Below are 23,196 nucleotides of genomic sequence, written 5' to 3' on the forward strand. Positions count from 1 at the left end.
CCTCCTCCCTCCCTCCCAATGCCTCCTCCATCCCTCCTCTCTCCTTCCCAACTCCTCCTCTTTCCTCTCCTCTGCCCCCGCCCCCTCTCCTTCTCATTCATCCAGACTCCTTTTTCTAACCCTTCTCAATCTTCCTCCTTTCCTCATCTCCTCTTCCTCTCTCTCCCTGTTCCGCCTCTCTCCTGGTCTCCTTCCTTCCCCTTCTGCCCTTTCTCCCTCCCTCCTACTCCCTCCCCACTCCCCTTCCCCCAGCTCTTTCTTTTCTCCCCATCTCCTCCCCCTCCATAGGCAGCCCCCACTCATATAGCACATTAGTAATTCTCATCGATTAGAACTTTGTCTGGGTCAGTGGTTCTCAAACTTTTTGATCTTAGGATCCCTCTACACTGTTTTTTGTTTTGTTTTGTTTTAAGACGGAGTTTTGCTCTTGTTGCCCAGGCTGGAGTGCAGTGGTGCGATTTTGGGCTCACCTCAACCTCTGCCTCCCAGGTTCAAGTGATTCTTCTGCCTCAGCCTCCTGAGTAACTGGAATCACAGGCATGCACCACCATGCCCAGCTAATTTTGTATTTTTAGTAGAGATGGGGTTTCTCCCTGTTGGTCAGGCTGGTCTCGAACTCCCAACCTCAGATGATCCACCCACCTTGGCCTCCCAAAGTGCTGGATTACAGGTGTGAGCCACCACGCCCAGCCTACACTCTTAAAAGTGATTGAGGACCCCAAATAACTTTGTGGATTGTATCTATCCACATTTATCGTATCAGAAATTAAGACTGAGAAAAGTTATAAAACACAACATTACAGATTCATACGTTCCATTAGCCATCAAGGTGATCTTTCACCCATGCCAGTAGTCTCTGGGAAACTGAGAGAATGAAAATAAAAAAGTCACCAACACACACTCACAAAGTGTCAGTATTATGAAAACAGTTTTGACCTTGAGGATCCCTGAAAGGGTCTCAGGGACCCTCAGGGGCTCTGGATCATGCTTTGAGAACAGCTGATCTGGGCTAATGAGCCCTTTTCCAGCCCTTCTATGTGAGACCTCCCAGAGGCCATTAAGGGCCTTGGAAGCGCTTGGGAAAGAAAGAGGTGACAGGATGATTGAGGGGAGCCCCCCTAGGGAAAGCCTTCAGAGGAGGCTTTGGGGCAGCCCTGGTCGGTGGGGGAAGTCCCAGAGACGCAGTCGGAAGGGCTCGGGACCACCTGAGGCCTGTGACCCAAAAATCCTTTGAAAAGGGGATGCCTGGGAGCCTGGGGAAGGCACAGTGGATGGGGTAGAAGACGGGCTGAGGCCCAGGCCACTCCCAAGCCTAGGAGAGCTGACTGAATGGGGATTTGTGGATCTTCATTTCCCAAACTCGCCTGCTGAGAAGAATCATCCCAGCCATGGCAGGTTCATGCACTGCGCCTTCAGGGCCCCTCCCTGAGATATGGACTGGCCGGGCCTGAGGTGGGCCAGGAAATCTGAGCCAGAGGCCCACTGGGGAGGCTGCGAGTGAATCTTGTCTCTGTGGATCCTGTGTGAGGATTGCGATGCTAAACCACTTGCCCTCTCATCCGTGACCGGAGAGAATTGGGTCACTCTTCTGGACATGCCACAGACTCCTGCTTCTAGACAGAACTTGGCTGGAGCCAGGCTGGCCTTCAGGGTTGGTCAGTCTCCACAGGGGACTCTGGCCTCCCGTGGGCTGCCGCAGGGCCAACCCCAGTGAAAGAAATGAAATCACTGAATGTGTTCGTGTCATTCAAAAAAGGATGCAGCAGGGGGTGGGGAGGAGTTGGTTAATGGAATCAAATTTGCCACAAGATAGGAGTCTAGTGTTTGACGGCACTGTAGGGTGACTATCGCTAACAATAATTTACTGTGTATTTTCAAGTAGCTAGAAGAATTTTGAAGTTCCTGTCAACCTAAATAACAAAGACAGGCTCTCTAAAAGAAAAAGATACTTAATCAAAAGTAGGGCACTGCAACAGGAATATGTGTGCTGTAGTAAACTGTGTGCATATTCCAGGAGGTAAAGAAAAACAAAGGTGGCCAGGCGGTGGCTCACGCATGTAATCCCAGCACTTTGGGAGGCTGAGGCGGGCGGATCACGAGGTCAGGAGATCGAGACCATCCTGGCTAACACGGTGAAACCGTCTCTACTAAAAATATTAAAATTAAAAAAAAAATTAGCCGGGCGTGGTGGCAGGCACCTGCAGTCCCAGCTAAGAATGGCGTGAACCCAGGAGGCGGAGCTTGCAGTGAGCCGAGACGGCGCCACTGCACTCCAACCTGGGTGACAGAGCAAGACTCTGACTCAAAAAAGAAAAAAAAAAAAAAAGGTTTTTTAAAGGAAAAAATGAGGAGGATTACATAATGGTTTTGAAATAATTATCCTTGGCTACAAATAACAAAGGTCACACCAGTCCGAGGTTGGACAGGCAGTTGCTAGGCAGATGTCCTTGCAGAAGTAATTTTGTGTGAGGTTGTGGCAGCCTATGTGCAAGGTTGTAATTTTTGCAGAATCTTTTGTGATCATTTTCGTATTAGGCATACAAGCATGAGAATCCTCTCTTCATGGCCTCCTCAGCTCTATTTGTCATGTGTTTTTTTTTTTAAACACTAGTAACTCTTGAATTCTAACAACTTTCACATTTCCAACACAAAGAAATGATAGATATTTAAGGGATTAATATGCTAATTACCCTGATCATTACACATTGTATACATGTATCAAAATAACACACTGTACTCCATAAATATGTACAATTATGTGTCAATTAAAAATAATTATTTTTAAAAGTAGATGCAGACCCTCTAGTAAGGAGATGGGATCAGGAGTGACTCCATGGTTAATTTAACCCACATAAACAACTAATCGTAAGTATGGTATGAGCGTTTGTGTAAAGACTGTGGCAACAGGAAATGTCTGTCTTTGAAGTCAAGGTTATCTAACCAGCACACCAATGGTGAAAGATTAACTTTGTCAGAAACCAGGAACCATGAAGCAGAGGCCACCGTTTCCAACCTGTGTGTTTTCCACGATAATTGGCAGCCTCCCACTCCTAAGTTGATACCCAAGGGAAATTAAAACATATGTCCACACAGAAATTTGAATGCAAATGTTCATAGCAGCATTACTCATAATAGCCCAAAGTTGAAACAGCCCCAGTGTTCCACAGTGGATGAATTGATGAACAAAATATGGTGCATCCACACAATGGAATACAAAGAAAGGAAGCGCAGACACATGCTACAACATGGATGAACCCTGAAAATATTGTGCCGGGGAAAGAAACCAGAGACAAAGAGCCACATATTGTAGGATTCCATGTATATGAAATGTCCTAATAAGCAAACTCATAAAGACAAAAAGCAGATTAGTGGTCACTCAGGGCTGGGGTGAGGAGTGACGGTTGGTGGGCACTGAGTTTCTTTCGGGGGAGCTGAATTAGATAGTGGTGGTGATTGCACAATTCTGTGAATGGACTAAAAACCACTGGATTCTAAGAGGGTGAATTTTATGGCATATTAATTACATCTCAATAAAGCTGTTACTTAAAACATGGAAAAAATAATAAGCAGTCACTAGCTATTCTCAATAAAACAGAAACTACATAGGTAAGACCAACATTGTCACATTTTGGTTTTGGTTGAGAATGGGGCAAGTGAGCATAGTCACCCTTGCCAGAGGATTCACCATTTACAAATAAAAGTTTCTCTGGAATGATGGCCTTTTACTATGTGCCAGGTACTGTGCTAAGCACTTTGTGTATACCAATTCATGTAATCCTTGTGACAGCCCCATGATGCCCCATTTTTAGATGAGGAGATAGATGGAGGCTAGGAGGGTTGAATAACTTGCCCATAGCTGCACAGCTTCCAAGTTGCAGAGACAGGATTTTCACCAAGTCTTATTACAAACTGCCTCATATTGTGTGAACTGGAAATTCTAATGTTGAGGTTAATTTATTCATTTGTTGTTTAGTTTTATTCATCATTATTGAGTTACCAATGGCAGTGCCAGAGGATTTACCATTTACCCCAAAGCTACTGCAAATCTAAGAAAAAACAATGGTCTTACTGCTAAAGTATAATGTATAAAAAGGTAAAATCATGACTCTCTTGCAAATAAAACATGAACATGTATCCAAGCTTTTATTTAACTCACTGATTAATAAGGGAACCAGTAAGATGTCAAAACCAGTTCAAATGGGAATTTGAGGTACAGAGATTTATATTCCAACAAAATTCATTTAGCTCACTCTAATGAATCATTTGCTTTAGCAGATGAGGCACTCAGCAGAAGCATCAGCCAGCCCAGCCTTTGGAGGGAGAACTCCATATTGTTGGACCCATACATATCCTCTGTCCCTGCTGCCAGGAGCTCTTCGTTCAGCCCATTGAGCAGACGCCACAGCAGCGGCATAGAGAGGCTGGCTGACAGCCACAGAGCATGTCATTCTGTCCATCTGATTCAGAGTCTTCTCTGCAGTGGATGCCCTTTAGTGGGCATTCACGTGAGATGCAAATATCTTCAGTCTGTGCCCATTCAAAGGAATTCAGCCACGTATCTCTTTCCAAGATTTTCTTGTCACCAATCTTCCAGTCCTGTTCTTTTTAAGGCCCTGACCATCCAGCTAAACCATCAGCGACTGTCCATGAATCAATGTAGGTCTGTATTCTGGCCATCTCTGGACAACCTTGAATTTCTGCCCACTGGAAGGATTCTCCTTCACCACTGTCCTTCACAGTCACCCGAGTGAGTGTGAGTGAATGCTGCAGCTGTTCTCTTTCATGTGGTACCAGCACATCATATAGACCCATCTATAATCCAGGCTGGAGGTTTTTCTCCCTCAGTCAACTGGACATAAGTAGCATCCCAAGAGGCCATAGCCGTGGAATGAGGGAGAGGAGGCAAAGCAACAGAAGTTGATGTTGGAAGAGTCTGAGTGGCCTGCTCGTACAATTTACTTACACCTTCTGAACCTCCCTGGGCTGTTCCAATACGCCATTTCCATTTGATGATAGATGGCTGCTGTATACATCCAGCTTTATGGCTACATAGGTCAGATGACATCCAGTTCACGATGGGCGCTCAAGCTTCACGGTCAGGCATTCTGCCCCTACCAAGGCCCAGTAGCAAGGCAGAACCTGCTTCTCAAAAGGAGAGTAGTTATCTTCAGAAGAGGTTCTATATTTACTTCAGAATTCTGGAGGTCTGTACTCTTTCCTGTTAGTGCTTGCCAGAGGCTCTGTGCAGCATCCCTATTGGACAATTAAAGTCCCACTGGATCTGTTGGATCACAAGACCCAAGTGGTAGGTAGGGCCGCTTTACTGCAGCCTGAACCTTCTGCAGAGTCTTCTCTTATTCTGCTCCTCAATCCACCAGCCTGTTAATTGGGTTGAAATAGCACACTCAAACACAGTCTATGTTGCCTTCAAAGTCCAAAATGGCTTACTGTGTCCCCCAAAAATTCGTATGTTGAAATCCTAGCCCCCAGTGTGATGGGATTCGGAGACGGGGCCTTTGCGAGGTATTAGATCACCAAGGCGGAGCCCTCATGAATGAGATCATTGTCCTTATAAAAGAGACCCCAGAAAGCTCCTTCACACCTACTGCAATGTGAGGACACAGCAAGAAGCCTGCTATCTGTGAACAAGTAAGCAGGTCCTTACAAGGCACAGAACCTGCCAGGGCCTCAATCTTGGACTTTTTAGCCATCAAAACTGTGAGAAATAAATGCCTTTATTTATAAGCCTCCCAGTCTATGGCATTCTGCTCTAGCAGCCTGGACAGAATAAGACAGCTAGCAAGTGCTGTGCCTCTTTTGTAGTGATGCAAGATGCAGCAACTCATCTTTCACCCTGGGAGGGCTATTTCAACATGCTCCAGACCCCTGAACCCCCAGAAATATCACTGCTAGTATCCATTCTGCAGCAGTTTGGATCCAATGAGGAGAAAGAAGCCATGGAGTCATATGAACTGAGAAAGTTTAATATAAATATTAGCTATATCAGGGGACTGCAGTAATTAGGGATTGGCCAATAAAAAGTAAAGAGAACTTCAAGCAGTATCAGAATGATAGTATAAGAAACAGCTGCTGCCCTAGTACTGCATACTCCTTCAACTTCTAGTCAGAATTAAACTGTACAGGGACGGCCCTTTTGTTTGCCATCACTAAACTGTAGAGTCCTTGAGGTCAGGAACCACATGTCTTGTTCTCCATTGTATCTTCAGTGCTAAGGGAGGCGGCCTAGCACCACAAAGGCTCTTACTGAATATGAATGAATACAGCCAATATTGGCCCTCTGGCAGCCTCCAAGATAATTCGCCCTTTTCCTGCCACGTGTGCCGGACCCAAAGAAAGGAATCCCCAACACAGACCTGGGTGCTTTCCAATCTAGAGATGCAGATAATGCCCAAGGGAGCGGTCTGTGAGGGGCCATGTGTAGCCTTTGTCAAGCGCTCCTTAAGAGGAGGCTGAAGCCCAGCCCAGCTTCCCAGACTGGCCCCTCAGGTTCTTAGTCCCCAGACCTGGAGCTAAATAACGCCAGAGTCTCACAGTGCACCTGATTGCTACAGGAACACATGCGCACCGGCAGGCCTTGCCTTGGGGACTGTAACAGGTGCAGGTGGGATTCCCATCAAAGGCTCCTCTCTCAATCCTGAAAAACCTGGGGCCGGGGGCCGGGGGCCGGGGCGGGGCAGGGCAGCCCTTCCCTGGGGGAGGCGCGGCCAGGCCAAGAAAACCAGCGAAGGCCCGGGGCTCCCAGCAGAGGCCGGACCATGGCTGACCCGTTGCGCGAGCGCACCGAGCGGCTGCTGGCCGACTATCTGGGGTGCTGCGCCCGGGAACCCGGCACCCCCGAGCCGAGGCCGTCCACGCCCGAGGCCGCCGTGCTGCGCTCCGCGGCGGCCAGGTTACGGCAGCTCCATCGGTCCTTCTTCTCTGCCTACCTCGGCTACCCCGGGAACCGCGTCGAGCTGGTGGCGCTGATGGCGGAGGCCGTGCTCTCCGACAGCCCCGGCCCCACCTGGGGCAGGGTGGTGTCGCTGGTGACCTTCGCGGGGACGCTGCTGGAGAGAGAGCCGCTGGTGACAGCCTGGTGGAGGAAGCGGAGCTTCCAGCCGCGGCTGAAGGAGCAGGAGGGCGACGTCGCCCGGGACTGCCAGCGCCTGGTGGCCTTGCTGAGCTCGCGGCTCGCGGGGCAGCACCGCGCCTGGCTTCAGGCTCAGGGCGGCTGGGTGAGCACGCGGTGGACACCGGGACGCGGGGCGGGACGGGCATTCGGGAAGCGCCCACGAGGCCGGCACGATGAGGAACCCACCGCGCCAGCCCCCTGGAACCAGGTTTCTTAAAGGAAGAAAGGCTCGTTTCAGCGGGACTGGAACGTTCGGTGTGAAGTCTGGGACTTCTCCTCCCCTGGCAGAAAGGCCGGCAGAAATCGGCCTTGTTAGACGGCTCTGAACCGTTCCGAAGCAGCTGCTCAGGCTTAGGTCGGCTCACTTGGACCTTGCCCTGGCCTTAGCCTTCGGGAGCTTTTAGGGGGCACCCACGTTAGCTCTGAACGCTTTGCTCCTATAGAAATCCCCAGCCAATGACGTCGGCAGTGGCGGGGCCCGGGCCAGGTGGGGTGTTTTTCTCCTCTGCCTATTAAATGCGCCTTAGGAGAGACTCGGACCCACTGATCACAACCCCCACGCCTCTCAGCCTGGCCAGAGAGGTTGTGGAGTGTGGTGGTCGCCCAGTGGTGGCGGTGACTCCAAGGTTCCTTAACTTCTAATCCGCTGCACCCAGCCCTCGGTGAGGATGTTTCTGGGCCCCTGGCTTTCAGCTGCAGGCCTTCATCTCTGTGGTCAAGGTTAGAGTGACAGGCCCTTGGCCTGCAGCTGATGACCAAGGAAAGCCACCTGGTGGTGAGCCCACCGCATGCCTCTGGGGCTCTGAGCTAGACCTCATTTCTTTCCCACCACCTTATTGGCCGTTGATTCAATGACTGAAGTGGCCCATGTTATCGGATACCTATAGCCAGACTATTAAAACCGGCAAGTTTTTTGATCCGAAATGTAGCCTCCTGTGGGTAGTTTCCATTTAGACTTTTTTTTTTCCTCTTTGAGACAGAGTCTTGCTCTGTGGCCAAGCTGGAGTGCAGTGGTGGATCTTGGCTCACTGCAACCTCTGCCTCCCGGGTTCAAGCGATTCTCCCATCTCAGCCTTCCGAGTAGCTGGGACTACAGGGGCCTGCCACCTTGCCCAGCTAACGTGTGTGTGTTTTAGTAGAGATAGGCTTTCACCATGTTGGCCAGGATGGTCTCGATCTCTTGACCTCGTGATCCACCTGCCTCAGCCTCCCAAAGTACTGGGATTACAGGCGTGAGCCACCTTGCCCAGCCCCCATTTAGACCTTCTGTAGTGACAAGCTGGGTTCTATCTGAGAAGGGAGAGGGAATGGGGTGGTGTTAGCATGAAATCCTGCCTTGTTGATAATGTTAGTGTTGGTCTTCAACCCTCTGGGCAGGTGAACTCCCTTCAGCTGCGTGCCTAAGGGCCTCACCTGAGCCCTGTCTCAACACGGCATCTGGCTCCTCGGGGCTGTCTGTCCTGAAGAGATTAGAATTGGAAAGGGGCCCATTGAAGGCTTTTTTCGTTTGTTTTTGGCTAATCACTGTTGACTCAAGAATAATCTCTTAACACTAAAAAACTGAAATTCTTGGCTGGTGGCAGTGACTCAGGCCTGTAATCCCAGCACTTTGGGAGGCCAAGGCGGGTGGATCACCTGAGGCCAGGAGTTCAAGACAAGCCTGACCAACGTGGTGAAACCCCCTCTGTACTAAAAATACAAAATTAGCCAAGCGTGTTGTCGCATATAATCCCAGCTACTCCGGATGCTGAGCTAGGAGAATTGCTTGAACCCAGGAGGTGGAGATGGCAGTGAGTTGAGATCTTGCTACTGCACTTCAGCCTGGGCACCAAGAGCGAAACTCTCTCTCAAAAAAAACAAGCTGAAATTCTCAAATTGGGTAAACATAGTTCAGCCTTGTCTCTGCCCATTGCAGTTAAAATGCCACAGCCTGGAGTTCAATTCCCTTCCTAAATGGGGTTGGTGCTTGCTGTAGTCGCAGGTGATAACTTTTCAATGTAGTGACTTGACAGTTTCCCAAAGGGCATCTCTGCTCAGAAAAGAGCATAATAAGCTAACTTCCTCCTGGTTTTGAGTCAAGATATGAGTGTTCCTGCACCAAGTGACAAAGTTAAGTGGTTGCTTCTGTTCACCCTCTTAGACTTACCAATCCTCACTCCTCAGGGCCTCCTTATTGCTGGATGTGTATCGGTCAGAATCTCCTTTCCTTTTACTCTTTCAATCCCAACCTTACTTTGCTGTTTAATCGGGAAGTTCCCGCGTGTTTTGAGTGAGGTTCTCAGCATCGTGAGGCAATCTAACTCTTCTCTCTCCCTGCTGCAGGATGGCTTCTGTCACTTCTTCAGGACCCCCTTTCCGCTGGCTTTTTGGAGAAAACTGCTGATCCAGGCTTTCCTGGCATGCTTGTTAACAACAGCCTTCGGTTATCTCTGGACACGATTATTATGAGTTTTAAAATTTTTAACCCACTTCTACCTGCCCAACTGTGACCAACTAAATGACAGAGGTGTGAGAACAAGAACTGAGGGAAAGCACCTTCCCCCACCGCACACGTTTTTACCTGAATATGTACAAGGAGTCCTGAGGTGCTGATGTGGCCGGTGTTTTAACCTGTGACAAGTACTCAGGTGTGAGGACAAGAATGCAAATGGCTCTTCCCTGAGTGAAAGACACGGGGAGTCCAGTGCCTCATTATGCCAAAGAATCGCAGAAGAAACTTCATTCCATTAAATGGGGAAATACAGTGCTATTTGCTAAAACTCGGATAAGAATGCGAACCTCTCATCTCTCCACAACTTCATGTGCTGCCGACTAATTTTAATCATCGCCACAGCTGGGGCAAAATAATCCCCAAAGCAGAAAAATCCCAATTTAACAAGGAATGTAATGTGAAAATCACTTATAAGGAATTCTTTGAAACCAAATCCTTTGAAATCTAATTCCTGGGACTTCTAGGTTTTTATAGTTAACATATTAATTTCTTCAATAAATGGTTAACTTCAAAGTTTTAATAAATTTGTGTCTTTAAAAAAAACTTAGTTGTCTTTCCTGATTCAATAAGCTCTCGTTCTTAGGAGTAAGTAGAATTGATGATAATTTGTTTTTATTGTCTCCTTAAATATACATTTAACAATGCTTGATTTTTTTTTTTTTTCCTCAACACTTAACGCACAAGTTCCAAGTCCCTCCCTCCTCTCCCCCTTCCATTCTGCAAACTATCACCCACCTGCAAGGTGATTAACAGTGATTCCCTGCACGCCTTCCCGCCCGTTATTATACTTGCATTTTATAAAACTTAACTGGACCTGCTCTTTTGACTTAATCTTATGAGTGCTTTCTCTCCAGAACATGCAGCTCTGCCTCACTGTTTGGACTGTTGCAGTGCGTTCTTCGTTATCACAGGATGTTCTGATTTAATTACCTTTTCACTGCTGTGTATTTCAGGGTGTTTCTCCTTTTTGGGGCTACTGGAAACATTGCATGGAATTTTTTTGTGAGTAGCCTGGCACAATCACATTGGCAAAAGAATCCTAGAATGAGAATATAGAGAATCTAGTCCCAGTGGATGTGTATTAAAATTTGACTACTCCCAAGTTATTACTCAAAATAGGCTCGACCAGTCGAAACTTACATCAGGGCATGAGAGTGCTTAGTTCTTCACTCTTGGCGGTGTTGGGGTTTTTTTGCTTTTTGTTTTTTACTTGCTCTGTTGCCCAGGCTGGAGTGCAGTGGCAAGACCTTGCTTGGCTCACTGCAACCTCTGCCTCCCGGGTTCAAGTGGTTCCTGTGCCTCAGCCTCCTGAGTAGTTGGGATTACAGGCGCCCACCGCTGTGCCCAGCTAATTTTTGTATTTGTAGTAGAGACGGGATTTCACCACATTGGCCAAGCTGGTCTCAAACTCCTGACCTCAAGTGATCCAACCGCCTCAGCCTCCCAAAGTGCTGGGATACAGGCATGAGCCACGTGCCTGGCCAGATCTATTCTAAATGTCTGCCTTTATGGCTTCAGGGTTTGGGGCCTTCTTAAGGAAGCTCCTTATCCCAAGAGTATAAAAAGTATACTATGTCCTTCATCACTAATCCATTCTAAATTTCTTTTAGTGTAATATGAAGTAGGGCTCATCTCTTGAAGAGCTTGGGTAGATATTTCAGCATTATTCACTGACAGTCCTTTTTTCCCCTGCTGATTTGAATACATGCTCTATTCGGTTCTGTTGACATCTTTTCATCTACTAATAGCACTGTCTCAACTGCTATGTGTTCCCAGTATATTTGAATATCTGACGGGATAAGTCTAATCCCTTCCTCTGTTCTTCAGAAAAATCCTTGGCTCTTTTAGTAGTGTAAGGTGAATTTTTTAAAAATCAGCTTATAAAAAATCCCTTTGAGGCCCAGCTCAGTGGCTCACACCTGGAATCCCAGCACTTTGAGGGGCTGAGGCAGGCGGATCACTTGAGGTCAAGAGTTCAAGACCAGCCTGGCCAACATGGCAGAACCCCATCTCTACTAAAAATACAAAAATTAGCCAGGTGTGGTGGCACGTGCCTGTGATCCCAGCTACTCCAGAGGCTGAGGAAGGAGAATTGCTTGAACCTGGGAGGCGGAGGTTGCAGTGAGCCGAGATTGCACCACTGCACTCCAGCCTGGGTGACAGAGCAAGATTCCATCCCACAGAATCCATTCAGGCCAAGTGTGGTGGTTCTCACCTATAATCTTAGCACTTTCGGAGGCCAAGGCAGTGAGATCACTTGAGCCTAGGAGTTTGAGACCAGACTGGGCAACATAGTGAAACCGTCTTTAGAAAACCTATTTTTAAATTAGCCAGTCTGATCTGAAGAAAAAACAGAATAAAGGAGGACCAGAAACCCAAAAATTAGCCAGGCATGGTGGTGCATGCCTGTAGTCCCAGCTACTGAGGAGGCTAAAGAGGGAGAATTGTTTGAGCCCAAGAGGTTGAGGTTGCAGTGAGCCGAGATCACACCATGGCACTCCAGACTAGGTGATAGAATGAAAGTGGATCAATTTGGAAATATATAGTATCTTTACAATATTATCTTCCCTATTTTTTGTTGTTGTGTTTTGTTTTTGAGATGGAGTTTCACCATGTTGCCCAGGCTGGTCTTGAACAACTGAGCTCAAGTGATCCACCCGCCAAAGTGTTGGAATTACAGGCGTGAGCCACCACGCCCGGCCTAATATTGCCTTCCCTTCTAAGAACATGAACTCCTGCTCCATTTATTCAGGTCTCTTATGGTTTTCTCTGTATAGGTTCTATTTAGATGTTTTCCAGCTCTTTGGCATCTATGACTACTGGGAATGGACTCCATAGACGATGTCTGCCTTCCCCAAAGCCACGTCCTCTTGTGATGACAGCTCAGTTTTCCTGCGGAAACCTACCCATCCTCTGTTCTTAGACCATGTGGCTCTGGTGGGGTTGACGCCTCACTTCATTCCACCCCAAGATCGGGACTATGACCCAGATCTGACCTAGAGAGCCGACCCCTGAGCAAAGCTGGCAGGGGTTGATGCTAGAGTTCCTGTAAACGCCGTGACACTTCTTTTCCACTGGAGTATGGAAGGAACCTGCCTGGTAGAGAACAGCGCACAGGAGAGAGTCTACAATTTGGAGGCGGGATGGGGTGTGGAGAAACAGTTCTGGTGACATTACTTAAATCTCACAATTTGGCTGTGCCTAAACGACTTGGGACTCAGATTTCCTTTTCTGCTTTGTTGTTCAAAGTAAAACTCAATTCAGTCCCAAATCCGATGATCAATTTTTCCCTATTACACTTATTATTCGGTTATGGATGCCATAAAAGGAAACTTAATGTAGATTCTAAACTGGCTATTTTGAACTCCCATTAGTTCTGTTTCTTTTTCAACATTTAAACTTTCTTTTTCTTAGATAATTGCTTGGGTTCATGAAGGGTAGTGATAACGTTCTGTATCTACCAGGAATTCCCTCAGTTGCTGGTCTATTGATGGCCACCTTTTCTTCTGGCATTCTTTTTCACTTTAGCATTTGAAGAGGAAGATGTGGAAGCCTGGCCCAGACCATAATTCAGCCTAGACTCCCTCTAGACACACGTGGGTTCATCCCGCAGCAAGAACCCATCTCCTAACAGTGTGCTGAGCTGATAGCACAGTGGTGAGGCCTGCCAGGGTCAGGGAGTGGTGAATGGCTGCAGGAAGGAGTTATTTTTCTGACGTGATAATCATGTCATTGTTTTCTGGCACGTGGATGCTTGTTCCACAAGCTAAATATTCTGGGCTCATAAGAGGAAGGATGATTAGTATGATGCGAGGCTGATTGCTAGGACAATTTCGATTCTCTCAAGATACAGATTCTTATACCCTGAGCTACCATCACCCATCAGCCTGGAAATCACAGGTCTGTCCACTGCAATAGCAGTTCTCAAGGGGTGGCAGTCCTGAAGTCTTGGAGATCAGAGACTTTTGGCCTGATACACGACCATTTGTCTACTTTGAAAACTGTTATCTTCTCTCAAGTTTTTCCTGCATTTCTGGCTTCTAGGACTTCCAGGTAAATGCTGTTTGCTTCACTCATTGCTTGTTTTTTTCCAGTAGTACTTTCCCTATAACTTTGAAGTCCTTCTAGACCTGCCTCCCTCATCTCTCTGCTGTTTTTCCCCACCAGCACCTGATCATTCCCAGGACATATTCTTTTTCTCTGTTAATCAATATGCCTTCCATTCTCTCTTTAGTATCCTCGGTGTTCAAATACTTACTAATGATCTTAGTAACGACCTTCGTTATCTTTAATAGCCCACAGGTGCACAAAATCACATTAGTCATTAGTTCATAACATATTCCTGATTGCTTTATGCATGCATTTTTATTTTTTATTTTTATTTATTTATTTATTGAGATGGAGTCTCGCTCTGTCTCCCAAGCTGGAGTGCAGTGGTGCAATCTCAGCTCACTGCAACCTCCACCTCCTGGGTTCAAGTGATTCTCTCCCCTCAGTCTCCCAAGCAGCTGGGATTACAGGTGCGCACCCCCACGCTCAGCTCACCCTTTGTATTTTTAGCAGAGATGGAGTTTCACCATGTTGGCCAAGCTGGTCCCGAACTCCTGACCTCAGGTGATCCACCTACCTTGGCCTCCCAAAGGGCTGGGATTACAGGTGTGAGCCACTGCGCCTGGCTCAAGCTTCCCAATTTTAAGTCCTATAATGGTGACCCCCAACTTTCAGATGTAGTTCAAATTGCTGAAATTAATTGACAAGAGCCTATGTGATCAGCATTTTGTTCAACTTTTATTTCTTTATTCTAAAAAAAAGACAAAAATGGGATACATGTGCGGACTATACAGGCTTGTTACATAGGTATACGTGTGCATGGTGGTTTGCTGCCCCTATTGACCCATCCTCTAAGTTCCCTCCCCTCAACCCTCACCCTTATTCAACTTTCTGGCCTTATCTCCTGCTATGCACAAACTACCCCAACACACACTGTGCCTTCTCCCATCGCTTCCCTGCTTCCATCTGCCCTTCTACCTACTGCATTCGTTTTGCAGCTGAATCCTGCTTGCTATTCTAGAAGCCTCCTTGGGAGGACCCTCTCCTGCACAACATCCTGTACTGTGTGCTCATTCATGGCTCAGCCTGTGGCTGTAGACTTGTGTCATCCCCTCTGAACCATAACGTCCTTGAGGACGGGACTGTGTCCTACTTACTCCATTTGTATACCCAGAACCTAGCAGTGTCTGGTATGGGATAGAGGAAGGGACCTATGGAATGAATCCAAGCACCAGTGCTAATTATACACTCCCAAGCTGGGTGAGGTGGCTTATGCCTGTACTCCTAGCACTTTGGGAGGCCGGGGCAGGAGGATCGTTTCAACCCCAGGAGTTTGACTGAGACCATCCTGGGCAACATAGTGAAACCCCATCTCTACCAAAAAAAGAAAAAGAAAAAGAAAGAAAAAGAAAAATTAGCTGGGTGTCCAGGCGTGGTGGCTCATGCCTATAATCCTAGCACTTTGGGAGGCCGAGGCAGGTGGATCACTTGAGCTCAGGAATTTGAGACCAGCCTGGGCAACATGGTAAAACCTTATATTTACAAACATACAAAAATCAGCTGGGTATGGTGGCACATGACTGTGGTCCCAACTACTTGGGAGGCTGAGGTGGGAGGATTGCTTGAGCTCAGGAAGTTGAGGCTGCACTGAGCTGAGATCGTGCCACCACACCCCAACCTGGGTGACAGAGGTGATCCTGTCTCAAAAAAAAAAAAAAAAAAAAAAAAAAAAAAAAATCAGCTGGGTGCCGTGGCACATACCTGTAGTCCCAGCTACTCAGGAGTCTGAGGTTGAAGGATCACTTGAGCCCAAGGAGGCTGAGGCTGCAGTGAGCCGTGAGCACGCCACAGCACTCCAGCCTGGGCAACAGAGTGAGACTCTCTCAAAAAAACAAAAAAAAATCATATACTCCCATTTCAGCTTCTAAGCAAGTAGCTCTCTTGGGTCTGCCGTGGGCCCCTGTTCAGATGGTCACAGGAACATCCTTTCCTACTGATCATGCAGACCTGTCATGAGCTGGCCCTGACTTCTGAGCTGTCTTACTAATGGTTATGACTCAGCCTCACTCCTGTGGCCCACTGCCAACATTTGCATTCTGCCCAGGAACACATCCTTTCTTTGTACAAAACTAACGCCAGGATGGGAATCAAATCTACAGTCTGGGTTTCGGAAGTAATATTTACTTGATGGAGTTAAGGAGGTAAGAATAACATTAATACTGTTGACAAGTACAGGTTCTCCGCCAGGCTGCAGTCCTGGAAGTGAGGTGAAGAAAGCGTTTAGGGTGGAAGGGATGATAACTGTCCAGTTTAGATGGAAGGGGTCATGTAAGATAAGGACTGAGAAATAACCACTGGATTTAACAATGTGGAGGCCATTCATGATCTTAAGAGAAGCAATTTTGCTGGAATGGTAGCGGGGGAAAGCCTGAATGAAGTGGGTTCAAGAGAGTATGGGAGGAGAAAAATCAGAGTCAGCATGTGGAAAAATGACTTCAAGGATCATTGTTACAAAAGGAAAGAAAGATGTAATCGCTGGAGAGGAAGTAAAATTGAGATGATTTTTTAAAACCTTTTCTCATGTACATTTTCCAGCATACAAAAGAATAGAGGGAAAAATACAATGAACAAACATGTACTCAGTTTTTTGTTTGTTTGTTTTTTGAGACAGGGTCTCACTCTGTCACCCAGGTTGGAGTGCCATGGCGTGATCTCAGCTCACTGCAACCTCCGCCACCCAGACCCAAAGGATTCTCGTGCCTCAGCACCCTGAGTAGCTGGGATTACAGGCACCTGCCACCATGCCCAGCTAATTTTTGTATTTTTTTGTAGAGACAAGGGTCTCATTTTGTTGCCCAGGCTGACCTCAAACTCCTGGGCTCAAGCGATCCACCTGCCTTGACCTCTCAAAGTGCTGGGATTACAGATGTGAGACACCGCGCCCAGCCAAGAGGGTTTTTTTTTTTTAAGGGAAAATTAATAGCATGTATGAAAGCGGATAGAAGTGATGCAAGAGATGGAGCATTTGATGATGCAGGCAGGAGAGGAGATCTAGTGCTGTGAGGAGGAGGAGCCTTGAAAGTTCATCCACAATAAGACGACAGAGGCCAAGTACAGTTGACCCTTGAACAACACAGATTTGAGCTGCGTGAGTCCACTTATAGGCAGGTTTTTCAACTAATTGCTGATGGAAAATACAGTATTCAAGGGATGCAAAACTCAAAAGGCTGACCTTTTGTCTACGCTGGGTTCCATAGGGCCCATGGTGGAACTTGAGTATGTCTGGTTGGGGTATTTTGGGGGGTCCTGGAACCCATCGCCTGCAAATACAGAGGGATAACTGCATATGGACACAGCTGCATGGTATTGGGAGATGTAGAAGAGAGAGGCCGTGGACGTTCTGTTCAGATGGTTTTCATTTTCTCCGTGGAATAAGAAGCAAGGTCCTCATCTGAGAGCCAGGATGAGACAGGCATTAGAGGTCTGAGGAGAAAAGAGGAACTGAGAGAGCAGGGGCTGAGTGTTAATTATCCACCACGCCATCCTTAAGATGAAGAGGAGGAAGGCAAGTCCATCAGCTTGGCCACCATTAAAACACAGTACACAGGGAACATCTGGGCCATGCGGCATGGAAGTGAAATCTCATCACCTCAGGGTTCAGGAATTTATCTTAACTGTGGACGTGATTTGAATGCCAAGTCACTGGAAATTTTATTTTTAAAGAATCAGCATTAATTAATGAGCCATTTCAAGGCCTAATGAGCTACTTATTGCAAAGTTCTTTCCAGTGAGCCTGAAAGGGGAGAAACTGCCTTTGTTCCTGTTTTATTCCTTGAGATTCTGTTTTCTGATTTGAAAATTTGCAAAATCAGGCTGGGCGTGGTGGCTCACGCCTGTAATCCCAGCACTTTGGGAGGCTGAGGCGGGTAGATCACGAGGTCAGGAGTTCGAGACCAGCCTGGTCAACTTGGCAAAACCCTGTCTCTCCTAAAAATAAAAAAAAAAATTAAAAAATTGCAAAATCAACTTGGAATTTCTCTGAACTGTTTCATAGTTAGTTGGAAATAAAAGAGTATTCAAAGTATACATGATTTTTCCTTTCCATTTCCCTCCTTTACCTTTATCTTTCCTCTGTATAGTCCTGCCTCCTTTCATGAGGCTCACTAGCTTATGATGGTTAATTAATATTCATTCATCACTGACTCTATGCTGAGTTCTACTCATTTGAGGAAACTGAGACTCAGAGGTTGAGTAACTTGCCAGAAGACACGTGGTTGGCGAGAGGACAGTTCTTGAACCAAGATCATCTGATTTCCAAGACAATTGTCTTAGCCATGACACTGTTTTTTGCTTTTGTTTTTGTTTTTGAGACAAGGTCTTGCTTTGTCACCTAGGCTGGAGTGCAACAGTAGGATCACGGCTCAATGCAGCCTCGACCTTCTGGGCTTAAGGAATCCTCCTGCTTTGGCCTCCCAAATAGCTGGGACCACAGGCACCACCACACCCAGCTCATTTTTTAATTTTTCTTTTGTAGAGACGAGGGCTCGCTATGTTGCCCAGGCTGGTTTCGAACTCCTGGGCTCAGGCAATCCTCCTGCCTCAGCTTCCCGAGGTGTTGGGATTACAGGCGTGAGTCACCGCACCTGGCCCTCAGCCACAACTCTGCATCTGCCTGGTTCTTACCCAGAGGTTTCCTCTGGGTACCAGTCACAAGACTACATGCTGAAAGTGAACTAAGAAGACCTGGCTGACCTTCTGACCCTGCCTGCTCTCATCTCAGCCCTGCCACTTTTTAACTGAACGACATTGACCAAGTGTCATAAAGATGTTTAATACAGTGGCTGCCTCAGCATCCATTTTCAGGCCTGATCTAAGTTGTCTGATGCCCAGTCTCACTGTATCACCTCTGGTCTGGGTAACACTTCACCTCGCTGAGAGGTTGTTTGTAATGCAGCCCATTTATTCTTCATCCCACTGACCCAGAACCCACACATCACACAGCAGCTGACCATGATAAAACCTAATGGCCAACACCAGAATCCTATAAATAAGCCCTGCTTCGCACGTGTTCTTTTTGAATCAGCCAAGCCACACCCCCACGGGAAAGCCCAAGGACAACGCTTCAGGCCCTCCCTCTGCTCTCTGGCTCCCCACGGCCTCCAGACTCCCCCTCAGGCTCCCGCCACTCACCAGACCGCCCTGGGATGTGTAAGTAAGAGATTTCTTCTGTTCGTGCGTTTTAGTTTTGCCCCCTCCTTGTGCCTCACCTTACACCTTAGAACCTACCTTTCCCCCTGACCAGGACTCTCCCAGAGAGTGACTGGCTTCTGGTCCCCTCCAAAGAGAGACCCCAAGACTAAATTAGAGACATCTAAATATATAAATCACAACATCACGTTATTCAACCTTCCTTAACTTCTGTAACCTCATCAGGAAAAAGATGCCTATTAATATTTATCCCAGCACTTTGGGAGGCCGAGGCAGGCAGATCACGAGACCAAGAGATCGAGACCATCCCGGCCAACATGGTGAAAACTCATCCCTACTAAAAATACAAAAATTAGCTGGGCGTGGTGGTGGACGCCTCTAGTCCCAGCTACTCTCGAGGCTGAGGCTTGAACCCGGGAGGCGGAGGTTGCAGTGAGCCGAGATCATGACATGGCAATCCAGCCTGATGACAGAGCAAGACTCCGTCTCGAAAAACAAACAAACAAAAACATTTATGACATGAGGTTGTCTTGAAATCCAGAGCCAAGCCTATAACAAATGCTAAGTCAGTGTTCCCTGAGACCATTGTTGTTGTTCTTACCGCACATCAGTTTTGGGCAACAGACTTCCCGTCTCTGAATATCGCGTGCCTTGTTTGTAGAATGAGGCTCTAATACTCCCTTGATTCACTTGATAGAGTTTTGGGAATCACTGTACAATGTAAGGCATGCCCAGGGTGATTGTGCGCCCTGGCTCTGCCCTGTTAGAATGATAAACTATAAGGACGTCCAAATTTCCCTTTTTCTAGTGGTCCTATGAAACTCATTTCTTCTTTTCTTACAATGATCGCATTTGTCCTGGTGAGCTGTTATAAGCTATCTGCCTATTATTTATTTGTGAGTACAGTACAGAGACTTTTTACTTGTCAGTGCTGCTTTCCAACAGAAGAAGGTTAATTCTAAGAAATAAACCATGCAAGAGTTAAAAACAAAAATCAAAGATGCTTTTTAGGGAGAGCGGTATATAATATTCAGATCACCAGAGATTAAAAAACTAGCACACAAGCTCAGTGGTGCCCAGTGCCATACAGTAATCAGACAGGCAAAAAGCGGGGACAAAGGAAAGGCTTTGGGGTTTTGAAGGGAGGGGCTTGGTCTAAAGTCCTCGGCTCTTATTCCACCCAGAGGATCACCTGGGCTTGGGCAGCAGAGCAGGTGGGCGGCCCTCTACATCTCTCTTTGAAAGGTCCACCTGGCAACAAATGGTCTTTGCATTACCAGGAAACCATTTTCTTGCTTTGTCTTCAAAGCTCAGTTTGGAATTAACTGTTACCGCTGGAAGAATGTCTCAGGCTTTAATAGTCGACCTCGGAACAGTGGGCTATCTGCCTCTTTAGACACCTTGCACACAAGCCTTTTGGTCTTTAAAAATGCTCAGATTTTTGTACTTTGAGAGGTAAGTCCACTTTATTTCAACATGGCTGAAAGTTACATTTTTCTTTAAATCAAAATCGTTAAGTTATCTGATTCCTCTGGGAAAAATGTACAAAGTGATCTGATAGTGTTCAGCAGTTGCGTGACCACTTACTGGGGTCTTTGGTCTTGAAGTTTTAAATTATCTGGACTGCAGCTTCCTCACAGTGGTTGTAAAGCTGAAATGCACTCATATATGAAAGCTACCCACTGTCATTAGCATTTCAAAATGAGAAGAAATTGGATTTTAAGACATTCTGGGAAACAAGTGTTGTCCATTCCTACATTTGTGCTGTAACAAATACACCCAAATTCATTAAAAAAAAGGTTCTTCCTCCCTCAGGTATCATTAAGTACATCTAATAATGCGTTAGGCAACATGGTTATTAGCAATTTTAAAAAAATGAATTGTCCTTTTATTCCTTATGCATTTATTGGATATTTTATTTAGATTTCTAAACATGGAGGATGATACATTTAAAGGTGGTGTTCTTCTAACCAGTTGTAAAGCTACTTAGTTGAATGAAATGCCAATTTCATGGTTGTGTTTTATCTTTACCCACTTTTCTGTAAAAGGCCTCCACTGGCCAAATTTGGGACAATGTGAGCATCAAATAGATACTAGGAAAGGATTAGAACCCACTGATAAAGTTAAAAAAAACAAAACCATAAGCCAATGCTAATAGAAATAAATAAGTGAAAGGAAACCCTTTCTCCAAGGAGTCCTGGTTCCTTTCAGTGGCCGGTGGTATTAACATCTGAGCTGCATTTTACTTTCGTACAGCTGTATTCATTTGACCTTAACATTTTTATTTTGTTAGCAAGATTACATTTAATGAGTAAAACTTAGCGTTTTATCTTTATATTATCATTTTTATCACAAAATTACTTGTATCAAATTTGATAATAGGAAATCAACTATTCCTTTTTCGAATGTATTTGCAAATAATTGAAAATGTATTTTAAAGCTTTAGTGTAAAGCATAAATAGTGCTCATTTTTTTCAGTTGGATTATCTCTTACCCTCCCTCTTCCTTTTCAAATTCTACTGAAAAGATCAGTTACAGCTCAATAATCAATAGTAGCATTAACACACTGGAGGTGGGGGGTGCCATCAGCAATGTGGAATTTCCAGATTTAATGTCAATGGGAGTAAACTGACAATAGAACCCAGCTAGAGGGATCTCTAGCCCACTTCAGGCAATAAAAAGCACCTCTCAAAAAAGTGAAATTTTTCTCTTACAAAATGATGGAACAGGCCGGGTGCAGTGGCTCACACCTGTAATCCCAGCACTTTGGGAGGCCGAGATGGGTGGATCACCTGAGGTCGGGAGTTCGGGACTAGCCTGACTGACATGCAGAAACCCCGTCTCTACTTAAAAAATGATCAGGGCCTGGTGGTGCATGCCTGTAATCCCAGTTACTTGGGAGGCTGAGGCAGGAGAATCGCTTGAACTCAGGGGGCAGAGGTTGCGGTGAGCCGAGATCGCGCCATTGCACTCCAGCCTGGGCAACAAAAGCAAAATTCTATCTCAAAAAAAAAAAGATGGAACAATACCAAGATGGGAAGCAGCAGTCCCCAGCAATTGGCTGAGCCAGTCTTCCACCCCACACATCTTAGCTCTAGCTATTAACTGACCCCAAGGATCACCAGATATTGAAAGAAAACTAATTGCATGGGAGAAGTAACAGACTCAGCAGAAAGAATACTCTCAAGGATGCATAATCAAAGAAGAAACTAGAATAAAACTCTAAAGGAAACATGGATATCTCACATTTGGAAGGATCTCCATCCTTTTTTTTTTTTTTTTTTTTAATTTCTGTGATTTCACTTCTTGGAAATCAAAAGTATTGCTGAAATAAATTTGCTGGGCATTACTTTTTGAGACAGAGTCTTGCTCTGTCACCCAGGCTGGAGTGCAGAGGCGCGATCTCAGCTCACTGCAACCTCTGCCTCCCAGGTTCAAGAGATTCTCCTGCACGCCACCATGTCCAGCTAATTTTTGTATTTTTAGTAGAGGTGAGGTTTCACCACATTGGCCAGGCTGGCCTCAAACTCCTGACCTCAGGTGATCTGCTCGCCTCGGCATCCCAAAGTGCTGGGATTACAGGCATGAGCCACCACACCCAGCCTGGGCATTACTTTTATAACAACTTTTTATTAAAGTATCTTTTGGCCAGGAGTGGTGGCTCACCCGTGCAATCCCAGCACTGTGGGGGGCCAAGGTGGGCAGATCACCTGAGGTCAGGAGTTTGAGGCCAGCCCAGCCAACTTGGTGAAACCCCACCTCTACTAAAAATACAAAAATTAGCTGGGAGTGGTGGCGCGTACCTGTAATCCCAGCTACTCAGAAAGCTGAGGCAGGAGAATCACTTGGACCTGGGAGGCAGAGGTTGCAGTGAGCCGAGATCGTGCCACTGCACTCCAGCCTGGTGATAGAGTGAGACTCTGTCTCAAAAAATAAAAATGCATAAATAAAGTATATTTTAAGGTGGTTTTTTCTTCCCTGGTTTTTGCAATCTAAAAATTTAGATAAAATTTATATAACATAAAATCATTTAAAATTATACAACTCAGTGTTTTCTAATATATTAACAATGTTGTGCAACCATCATCTTTATCTAATTCCAGACATTTCTGTCATCTCAGAAAGAAACCTCATACCCATTAGGAGTCACTCCCAATTTCTCCCTTCCCCCACCCCCTGGCAACCATTAACCTACTTTTTTTGTTTGTTTGTTTAAGAATATATTTTATTTAAACGAATACACCAAAAATATTATAATTGCACAGCATGAAATCAATGTAAAAAATAGTGATTTTTACTTGTTTGTCCTAAGTTT

At 46.1% G+C, this 23,196-nt stretch overlaps 1 protein-coding gene across 1 annotated transcript; it reads left to right on the forward strand.

Moving 5' to 3' along the window:
• Positions 1-6,776: 6,776 nt before the first annotated feature.
• BCL2L10 (BCL2 like 10) lies at positions 6,777-10,160 on the forward strand. The gene is made up of 2 exons (XM_023227263.2): positions 6,777-7,235; positions 9,455-10,160. Exons 1-2 carry the CDS (start codon positions 6,777-6,779, stop codon positions 9,578-9,580), a joined length of 585 nt encoding a protein of 194 aa, XP_023083031.2. The 3' UTR covers positions 9,581-10,160.
• Positions 10,161-23,196: the final 13,036 nt, after the last annotated feature.

The sequence above is a fragment of the Piliocolobus tephrosceles genome, chromosome 6 (genome assembly GCF_002776525.5).
Source record: "Piliocolobus tephrosceles isolate RC106 chromosome 6, ASM277652v3, whole genome shotgun sequence".
In the NCBI taxonomy this organism is placed as follows: Eukaryota; Metazoa; Chordata; class Mammalia; order Primates; family Cercopithecidae; genus Piliocolobus; species Piliocolobus tephrosceles.